The sequence below is a fragment of the Bos indicus x Bos taurus genome, chromosome 10 (assembly GCF_003369695.1).
Source record: "Bos indicus x Bos taurus breed Angus x Brahman F1 hybrid chromosome 10, Bos_hybrid_MaternalHap_v2.0, whole genome shotgun sequence".
Taxonomy (NCBI): Eukaryota; Metazoa; Chordata; class Mammalia; order Artiodactyla; family Bovidae; genus Bos; species Bos indicus x Bos taurus.
The window spans coordinates 77,864,121-77,874,879 of NC_040085.1; the positions used below are offsets into that span (position 1 = coordinate 77,864,121).

At 53.0% G+C, this 10,759-nt stretch overlaps 1 protein-coding gene across 7 annotated transcripts in view; it reads left to right on the plus strand.

Annotated features, from left to right (window-relative positions):
• Positions 1–3,019, plus strand: part of RGS6 (regulator of G protein signaling 6) — a 609,909-nt gene extending 606,890 nt beyond the window's left edge. For 2 of the 7 annotated variants that reach the window (XM_027552323.1, XM_027552322.1), the window contains exon 19: positions 2,088–3,018. In XM_027552323.1, coding sequence (XP_027408124.1) covers positions 2,088–2,254 — 167 coding nt within the window. In that variant the 3' untranslated portion in view covers positions 2,255–3,018. Of the gene's footprint in view, positions 1–2,087 lie in introns of all 7 variants that reach the window. The other 5 variants (XM_027552324.1, XM_027552325.1, XM_027552326.1 and 2 more) reach the window with 3 other exon arrangements.
• The last annotated feature ends 7,740 nt before the right edge of the window (positions 3,020–10,759 follow it).

Genomic DNA, 10,759 nt, shown 5'->3' on the forward strand with positions numbered 1-10,759 from the left:
GTTGTACCTAACCCACTGCACACAGAGGAGGAGCCATCCTTCTTTTAGTGATTTGCAAGAACTGGCACTTGAAACCCTCTAAGATTTTTTTTTTTAATCTGATTTTAAAAATCCTTTAGCCCAGTATAAATGTATCCGGCTGCAGGCTAAGTTTAGTGTATCTGAAGATTCAGATAAGGTTGCTGATGGGGAGATTGTGTGTGTGTGTGTGTGCGTGTGTGTTAAGACAGAGGAGGAAAAAAAATGAAAAGTGCTGTCCAACGAGCAAAAATGAGGAGTGAAAGGGGGGAAAACAGAGCAAAGGGGAGGTAGATGCAGACTGTCCAACTGTGCCTGAGGGTGTTTCCATTTCTGGACAAGCTCCCATCCATGCCATCGGAATTCTCAAAGTCAAGCTGGCACGTCCTTCTGTGGAGAGCTTAGCCAGATGACACATTGTCTTGTGTCCAGCAAACTCACAGCTCGTATTGTTCGTTTGTTGGAAATGCCCATTATCGGTCAATTCATCAATCAGCAGGTTTATTGAGTACCCTACCAGGCTTCACAAACCTGATCAATTTTTTCTAATTACATCCAGCGGACATGTAGCCAAGCCCAGTAAACAAGACGAGCCCTCACATCCCACTTGGAAATGAACATGAGGAATTGCCGGCCCTTGCAACCTCACGCTGCCAAACGCTGCAGCACATGCTGACGGGCGAGCGCGTGCTACCCTCGCAGATGGCGCTGGTGTCGCTGACCCACTGTCAATAATAAGATGAGTTCTGAGTGCTTTCTCAGACACAACAATCCATTTGCTTAGGTCCAGCCATACTCTCGTCTAGACCCCTCTCTAACGCTATGGATTTCAGTGGAGAGTGAGCAGGGGATGGGTTCAGACTATGGCCGGGAAACAAGCAGGGGACTGAGCCTTGCTCGTTGTCCTCCTGGTGTCCAGCCCCACATCAGAGGCTCCTCAGCTGCCTCCTTCTGGGCATGTGGACAACTGGCCTCTCACAGGAGGCCTCTATGCCCCACGTACAGTAAGTCTTTTTTTTTTCCTTCCCAAAAGAACAAGAACGGCTATGTAGTTTGTAAGTGAAGGGCTGGTAAGACTTCCTGAAGTGGAGTCATCAAAGTCAGCCTCTGAGTAACATAGATGGAGACCAACATAGGAGCGCGTTGCCCTGTGTCCTGTAGCCCAGGCCCCAAACCTTGGCGGATACCCCCAGACCTTCCCAGTCCCAGAACTGGTCATCAAGAGGTCCCACGGAGAGGGAATTCCTTGGGGATCCAGGGATTAGGACTCCGTGGTTCCACTGAGGAAAGGTGGTGGGGGGGGGGGGGGGGCTGCATTCAATCCCTGGTCAGGGAACTAAAATCCTACAAACTGCATAGTACAGCCAAAATAAGTAAAAAATAAAGTTTCGATTAAAAAAAAAAAGGATCAGGGGCTTTCCTAGGGTCTGGTAGCTAAGCGTCCATGCTCCCAATGCAGGGAGCCCAGGTTCAATCCCTGGTCAGGGAACTATTAATAGATTCCACATACTGCAACCAAGACCCAGCACAGCCAAATAAAAATAAATTTTAAAAAAATTTTTAAAGAAGGGGTCCAAGGAGAGCTCAATCCTGTGTTTCAAATAGAATTCCTTCTTTCTTCTTCAGACTAGTTAATTCGTTAGTTCCAAGTCACCCAGATCCTTAGCCATCGTCTGCTTGGGTCAATCTGACCCCTGGGTTTTACTAGTCCCCTGGGCCAACCTTTCCTTCCTCACTTGGATTAAATCAAGTTCAGAGGCAGCTCACAGGCATTAAGAGATACTCCAAGGGTTGAAATCCCTGGCTGGGGAAAGTAAAATCCCCACACACTCAAAAGAGGACCAACAGCACACCCTCACCCTCTAACCTGGCCCCCTGAGTGCTGGTTGTCCAACTGTCTGTGGTTAAGGCTCCCAAACCTGGAGATCAGAGGGGTTGGTGAGCTAAGTGGTTTAGCCTCCGTGGCTCATGCAACAATTAACCCACCTGTCTGGCTCTCTGTGTCTGTCCTGTGCGTGTGTGCGTGCGTGCGTGCGTGCCTGTGGTGCCCTCTGTCGCTGTCTCTGCAGGGAAAGTCACTGGCGGGCAAGCGCCTCACCGGCCTGATGCAGTCCTCCTGACGGTCCCCGCCGCAGGGCCCGGGCCCGAGGACCACGCGGGCAGCCGGCGGCGCTCCACGTCCGCGGACAGAGCATCCCTGCGGGGAGATTTGGTCACTGTGAAGGAGAAGGCGTGAGGGCGGGGCCACGGTGGGGAGACGCGGAGCGTGAACCAGAGGGAGGCCAGCGAGAGCCCTCGGAGGCTGGGGTCTGAGGGGCAGAGGCCCCTGTTTACAAACCCCTCTCCTTGTACAGTCGTGCGCCAACGCCTCGCTCTGTAGGAGGCCCCAGTCCCTCCCGTGTTCTGGGGAGAGCGCCCGGCTGGGCTCCTGCCGTGACTGTCCCCTGAGGTTCCATTCTATCATACTCCTCCCCGCTGTCTGGAGGATCACACCTTCCAGCAAACTCGAACTCGAGAGGACCCGCCGCCCCCAAGCACATTCAGTATTACAACCCACCGCCTGTGGTGCACCCGCGGCGCCCGCCCCAGTCACACCACTGTGTCCCAGCTGCCTCCCGCCTGCCCCATCGCTGCGGCCACCGCGTGTAAGGAGCCGAACCGGGCTGCCCTCACACCACGCCCCCGCCCCCCCAAATCACAGTCAGCACTGAGCCACCTCGTGGATCGCAGCACTTCACGTTCTTCCAACCCCCTTTGAGGCCACCTTCAAAGGGGTCACCACAAGGCACTGGCGGCTGCCCCCTCTCCCGTCAACCGTCTTGAGGATCCAATACCGGAGGAGGCACTGATGTCGATGAAAGAGCTTGTGGTTTAACGGCCCTGAAGGTCCTGACCATCTTTTAAAATTTTTGATTATTTCGTAATTTATTCTGTTGCAGCCCCTCACTCCTTGGTGTGTCCCCGCGTGTCTTACTTAAAATAAATGTGGCGGTGAACTTGGGGGCCCTTGGGATCCTCCCCTCTGACAGCCCCACGTGGGAGCTGGGGGATTCAGGCTGGGAGTCCTGGGTGTGGCCGGGCCCCCGGGGCCAGGTCTCAGTTGTGTCTGAAGCCGGGGCAGAATCTGCCCAGGGGGGAGGCCAGGACCCACTGGTCCTCTGATGGCCTAGCAAAGGCGCTGTCCTCCACAATGTCCGTGATCATGGAGAAATGCAAGCACAGAGCTCAGCCTGCAAACACCTACATAAGATCCACTTGTGTGTGTCAGAACGACCATCTGCCAACTTGGCGGCGGGGGAGTCATGCAGAGCATGGAGTCAGGTGCCTGGCGCACAGTAGGTGCTTGGCAAATGGTAGCTATTACTCTCATTGATGTCACTGTCATTATTGTGACTCCCATGAGCCCTCGGACAGAGCGGTATAAGCCACGTGCTCTTGAATTCAGACACTCACCCACCCCACCCCCATACCCTCTCCCCCCTACTACTATGACCATCTTCCTTTGATGTATCTTGGCCAGAGGTAGAAAATATCCTTCGGGATTGTATAAACAGCAAACACAGAAGCAAAACATCGATCACTGGTATTTCTTTACTTACGTGGGCAGATTCACCAGCTGGTGAGTCTCATAAGCTTGTTTGCAGGCACTGTCTCCTGGGTGCTCCTCTAGGACCACCTTTCCAAGCCCACCTTTGTGCTGTGTCCCCAGGGCACCAGCTTCCATCCCTCACAGCAGGGCCACAGAGGGCATGAGGGGTCGTGATCATGGTGGCACCCCAGCGGATTCTTGAGCCCTGCACCTCAGTTTCCCCCATGGCAGTAGTTGGTCTCTTTTAGAAGGACAGTGGAAATTAGAGACATTCTGTTTCATCCTCAGAGTGTCTCCAAGGGGGTGCTATACACCCAGGTTCCTGGCAGACAGTCCCTGCAGCCCTTGCTCGTTCCAGGAGACCTGGACACAAAACCAGGCGCCTGGCAAACATCGGGCAACTGCTTGATGAGGAAATGAGTTCCCTGAAGCCTTTTCCCATGTTGTGGGATCTGCTGACCCCCCTCCTCTCTTCATCACATGCTTTTGAATCCCCTTGCTTTTCATACCGATCTCCTGTTGCTCAGGCTCCCCTGCACCCAACATTGCCCCAAGGAAGCAGCTCCTGCCAAGGTGCCCCGTCCATGCTAACACTGATGCTCAGGGTCTGTGGATACTGGCAGTTCTAGAACAGCAGGTCCCTCTGTGCCCTTAGTTATCCTGGGCAAGATCCTGGCTGCCTTCTGTCCTTCCTCCTGGCTGCAGTCAGGGCCCGGGTGGTCTCCCTGGCCAGGATGTTGGTGCCACCCAGCTGAGGTTCCTGAGGCTTCGCCTACCCTGGAGCTCCCCAGAAGGGTCAGAGACAGGTGGACTGCAGCCCTGAAAAGGAGTGGGCTGAGGGCATCCTGACACCTCTGGGGACATCCCGCAGGCTCCATAGACGTGAAGGCAATTTCGGATGGATTCAAACCCAGAGCAATAACCCCCTCATCCTGCCTCCCAACCAAGGCACACTCTGTCTTGTGACCACCATCACGTGCCACCCCCGCCAGCAGGTCACACCCAGAAATGGGGGAGAGAACAGGATTGTGCCACCCAAGTTGGCTAATCCAAGGGCAGCCTACTCGACCTAGTTCACATAGGCTGGGCACTTAGTCCAAGGGCAGTTTACCATGCAGACCTTAGAATGCAACTACATTTAGAGAAAGTTTCCCAGGTGGCGCTAGGTAAAGAACCCAGGCAGTTAAAGAAACTGCCTGCCAGTGCAGGAGACAGAGACACGAGTTCAATCCCTGGGTTGGGAAGATCCCCTGGAGGAGGGCCTGGCAACCCGCTCCAGTATTCTTGCCTGAAAATTCCCATGGACAGAGAAGCCTGGAAGGCCATAGTACATAGGGTCGCGCAGAGTCGGACACAACTGAAGCAACTTAGCACACACACTTGGAAAATCTGGTCTTGGCCAGTTCCCCACTGGCTTGGTTGACACAACCAAAAATTCAGACCTAGATTAAACTTTTGAAGGAGTTCAGTTCAATCACTCAGTCATGTCCGACTCTTTGTGACGCCATGGACTGCAGCATGCCAGGCTTCCCTGTCCATCACCAACTCCTGGAGGTTCTGTAGCAAAACAAACTTCGCTTTTTTTTGCCCTGTCTTGCCTTAGGTGCCCTGACTGGGCATGGTCTCTGGGTCTGGAACTCTTCCTGATTTGGGCTCACAGAGCAGAATACGATGTCAGCAGCCCCACAGCCAAAGCATCAGGGCCGTCTTAGAAGTGACCACCCACCCGTTGGGGCAGACACATAGGCGCCAGACACTGGGCATCTGACTAGCATAGACTTTGCCTGTATGGGAAGAGTCAAGCTTGTAGATTGGCATGGGTAAATGCCCAGCAGCAGCCACAGGGCCTGTGCAGAGCAGCAGGAGCTGTCTGGTCAGAGGAGAGAGCTTCTGCTTTTCCAGGAAGGGATGCTCTGTCCTGCTGGGAAGGGGTTGCTATGCCCCAGGAATTTAGCAAAGCTGAGCCCACCAGGGCCATCAGAGGCACTGTGCTCCAGGGCCACCCCTTCCAAGGGTACAGGCCAGCACCTGGGAGGGACCTCTTAGCCCTCCAAGTTGCTTCTCTGAGCAGTGAATCACATGGGGACGTGCTCTGGGGGCCTTCCCTGTAGCGAGGTTCCTGGTGTGTTCAAACTACCTCACCAACAGGACATGACCCAGGAGCCTACCACCCATCTGGATCCTCGGTTGGTTGTAGAAGTTGATGCTTTTCCTAAAACGCACCCCTCTCATGATGCTTCAAGTGCATGGGCTTCAAAAGCCGCCACTAGGAAGTTGTTCCAAAAGCCCAGAAAAGACTGAGCGCTGCTGGTCTTTGAGTCTGCACGGGAGATCTTCCAGCAAAGTCCAGGAGCTGAAAAGTCCCAGGGGGGAAGTAACATGTCACCACCCCCCAAAAGGGCTGGCTGAGCTGAGTATGTAGCAAGGACCGTGTGTGGCACAGTCCAATTGTGGCCAAATGAATCCCTGAGAACTCACCACAGGGCCCTCTGAAGAGAGGGCTGTGCTCATGTAACCATGGCAACAGCAGATGCCAGCAGTCTACTCCTTAGCACCACCCACTGATAAGGCAGCCCCCCTGGGCACAGCCCAGGGGCCATAACGTAGCAAAGTAGCAAATGTAGCAATAAGGGGCCCAGGCCGTAAAGGGACAGGGTCCACACGACCCGGCCTCGGCCCTCCCCTAAGTCCCTCGTGAGGGCTCAGAGCCAGCTGCTGTCAGCTGTCCGAGGAGGGAGGCCCTGTGCCCGCCAAGCGTGCCCGGTCTATATCTCTGCCCACTCACCGCATGATCACGGACACGTCGGCATGGCCTTCTCATAGTGCATGTGGTTCTCATTAGTTTATTTTTCTGGAATTTGGGGATTGGACCCCAGAACCAAACATGCTGGTACCGTCTACAAATAAATGACTTGAACCCACTATAACCAGTTAACTCTGTGTGGCTCCTTGGTTTGGGGGTTTGTCGGGCAGGATTTACCGCTAGAAAAAAATATCTACCACCCCTCCCCGCTCCTCCCCGCCCCCTCCAACACACACACAGCCTGTTTCCCCCTCACTCCCAAGCAGGATGCTGAGAAGCTCTAGGGTGGGGAATACCTCCTAGTAGGTTAGGACAACTGTTTCACGGGAAGGCTAAAATGCCCCTGACTCTGCCGGGATGTCCTTGACTGCGTGGTCTCTATGCCCCATTGTCTGGGCCCAACCATAAATCCCAGGGGCCTGGTGAGCATCAGCAGTGGCCATTGCTGACTTTCAGTGGCCAATCTGACTTTCTTAACTGAAGTCCCAAGATGGAAGTCTGTTGCACACAGATGGGGATCTTTACAGGGAGTCTTGGTTTCCTGAGCGACCAACAATCTCATCTTCCACTCACACCAAAGCAGCAGGGCTCTGAGAACCTGAAGTCAGGCTGACAAGGGGAGGAAGAGAAGGAGGTATAAAAAGGAACCACGGTACTGCAATTCTTTAATGATGAGGCTGGCACCTGCCAGTTTGCTTCATGGCAGAAACTCTGCTCCTGAAAGTAGAAATGATCTCGGAAGTGTGGGAATGGGTCTCCCGTGCCACTGGCGTGGGAAATGAAATTGTCTCCCAACCCCTGAGTCATCTCCCAGAGCAAGACTTCCTGCCCCACAAGGTCAAGACCAAGGTCACACCTGCAACAGCCCCTACAGTGTCGGGCGTGTAGCAGACCCCACTACAGGTCCTGGCCCCACCACAAAACAGCCATACTTTCCTGTCCTCCCTGATCATGTCCATCTCGTCCAGAAAACTAGAACTCCTCCTTCCCAGCCCAGCCCTCTGGCTTATTTCCAGATCTTTGTTCAGCAACCTGTCACTGCACACAATCCCACTGACCACCAAGGACAGAGGGCTGCTTGAGGTCCAAGGTGGAGGTGGGCATTTGGGGCTGCCCATTACAGCACTAAGCTGTGCCCACCCACGATTTTCTGGCTTTCCCCCTGAGTGCCTCCTCTCTCCCCACATCCTCTGGGGGACTTCTGGCTGAACGGGCATGACGCTGTCCCTTGCCTTGGTTGTTGCTCAGTCACTAAGGCGTGTCCAACTGTGACCCCATGGACTGCAGCACGCCAGGCTTCCCCGTCCTTCATTATTACCCTGAGTTTGCTCAGACTCATGTCTGGACTCCTGGTCCCCTTCCCCGGGCTTCCTTTCAGCATTCACAGTGAGGGGTTATAGGATATTTCCCCAACCTGCACAGTGCAGAGCAGGCCAACTAGAGGCTGCTGGCTCTGGCTTGCTTTCAAGAGGCTTCGAGTGGGGTGTGTTCCCCGGTGAGAGCGCCCTCTGGCCTGGAGCTCTCTGTGAGGCTCCTAGCCCTTAAGGCAGGTCTCTATGCCCTCAGAGACTTGGGCTGGCCCAGCCCCATCTGGCTTATTTCAGCAAAGCGAGTAACATCTCCTGATGGCAGCTGCTGGGACACACACCTCAGTCTGAACACTGGTTTCCTTCATTGTAAACCAGGGAGAAGCATTTCAGAATCCTGTGGTAGTCATGAATTAATGTAGAGAACTTCGCCTATGCCTGGTACATAGTAAGTACTCACGAAATGAGTGCTGGTATGAACTGTTGCTGCATCTGAGAGATGCTCTGGGAGGCAGAGGCGGTGAAGGTGGAGGGCCTTTGCAACCCCCTGCTAGGCAGCTTCCCAGCCCTTCTTGCCAGAGAGGGGTGTGGTTTTTGTTTGCCTGTGCAGGAGTGGTCTCTCTCTGCCTGTGACAGGCCCCTCTCTCTCTTCTTCCCGGAGAGGGCCTTGTTCCCTCCCTGTGTGTAACCTGAAGGGCCTCAATCAGTAATCCCACATTAGGCCTCAGTAAATAGCAGGGCAGAGACGTGGGGGTGAAGGGGAGAGGGTTTGGGGAGCATTGGGGTGGGGAGGCTTCCTTCTGCAGGCCCTGGAGGAAAACGGAAGCGGAAGTGTGAGTTCACCATCTGCACTCCTGCTTGTCTGACAAGCCTCCGTGGCTGCTTCACTGGGATTTGGATTCTGAGCTCTTGTTCAGCAATATTCCATTTTGTGGTGCTCACTCAGACTTCAGGGGCTTCCCAGCTGGCTCAGTGGTAAAGAGTCCTCCCGCCAATGCAGGAGATGCAGGTTCTATCCCTGGTTGGGAAGATCCCCTGGAGAAGGAAATGGCAACCCACTCCAATATCCTTGTCTGGGAAATCCCATGATTAGAGGAGCCTGGCAGGCTACAGTCTACGGGGTCGCAAAGAGTAGGACATGATATAGTGACTAAACGGCAATAACAACAACTCAGACCTCAGACCCAGGATGAGTGACTGGCCAGTGCCTCCATCCTCAGAGAACATCCATCAGCCGCATGGACACACCCACCTCCCAGAGGAAGGGCCTTATTCCTAAAACGGCCCAGCACACCAACACAGCCTGTTTTCCCTCTTTCTCCCATTAAGGCAATGAAGACTCTTGAGTTGGAGAGGAGGAGGTGGGATCAGGGAAAAGTTTAAAAACTAGAGAAGGCCCTGGGTATCTCTTGCTGCCACCGTTCCCATGACCACACCCATAGTACAGAATCAGTGAGTATAAGCACTGAGAGTTCCTTGGAGATTTTCTTGTCCAATTGTGAGTGTGTGTATGTGCGTATGAGTGTATGCATGTGTGTTTTACATTTTGATTGTTTATTGAAGTATAATTACACACCCGTTTTTAGATATAGTTACAAGTTTTGACCAATTTATACAATGATGTAACTAACCACCAGCCCCAAATCCAGAGAGTAATTCTATCATCCCCAAAATTCCTTCATGGTTAATCCCCTCTCCCCTACCCCATCCCTGGCAGCTATTGATCTATTTTCTGATCCTGTAGTTCACCTCTTTCAGAAAGACCCATGAAGAGGATCAAACAGTATTGGCCTCTTGTGTCTGGCTTGTGTCACTTTGTACAATTCATGTTATTGCCTAGATCAGTAGTACATTCCTCAATGTTGTTTTTATCCATGAAGAAACTGAGGCCCAGGGAACTTCCCTGGTGATCCAGTGGCTCGGACTCTGCTCTCCCAATGCAGGGGGCCCAGATTCGCTCCCTGATCAGGGAACGAGATCCCACAAGTTGCTGCTAAGAGCGTGAATGCCACAACTAAAGATTGCACGAAGATGGGAGACCCCATGTGCCACAGCTAAGACCTGGTGTGGCCAAATAAATAAATATTGAAAATAAAAAAGAAAGAAACGGAGGCCCAGAGAGGCAAGACCGAGAGAAGGTGGAAGATCCAGGCCTGCTGTCCAGGCCCTCACTGCCATCCACCCCTCAGGCCCCTTGGCCACGATTTCTTCAGTAAAAAGTTATCTCTTTAATCCCTCAAAGTCCATGAGCCCCTATATGAGGAAGCACATGATCCCAGAACCTGCACCATGAGGACAATGCATGATTCCTCACCTAACAGAAGCAACTTAGTGCTAAATCACTTTAATCGTGTCTCTTTGCGACCCCATGGACTATAGCCTGCTAGGCTCCTCTGTCCATTGAATTCTCCAGGCAAGAATACTGGAATGGGTTGCCATTTCCTCCTTCAAAAAAAGCAGCTTCAGTTCAGTTCAGTTCAGTCACTCAGTCATGTCCGACTCTTTGTGACCCCATGGAACGCAGCATGCCGGGCCTCCCTGTCCATCACCAACTTGAAACAAAGGGGAGCAATAGTGCATATTGGAGCCAGGCATCATTGATTCACTGAGCAAGAAGTGCTTCATGGCCCTTCTGCCTGCATGCATGCTTAGTCACTCAGCTCAGTTGTCCAGCTCTTTGCAATCCTTGGGACTGTAGCCTGCCAGTATTCTCTGTCCATGGGATTCTCTAGGCAAGAATGCTGGAGTGAGTTGCCATACCCTCCTCCAAAAATCTTCCTGACCCAGGGATCGAACCTGAATCTCCTGTGTCTGCTGCATTGCAGGAGGATTCTTTGCCTGCTGAGCCATCAGGGAAGACCCTCATAGATCCCCTACCAACAGGCAAAAGATCTCTATAGACATTCCTCTGAAGAAGATATACAAATGGTCAACCAGGATCATGAAAAGAAAAACTCAGCCTCATTAGCCATCAGAGAAATGGAAATCAAAAACACAATGAGATGCCACTTGGCACCCACTAAGATGGCTATAACTAAAGAG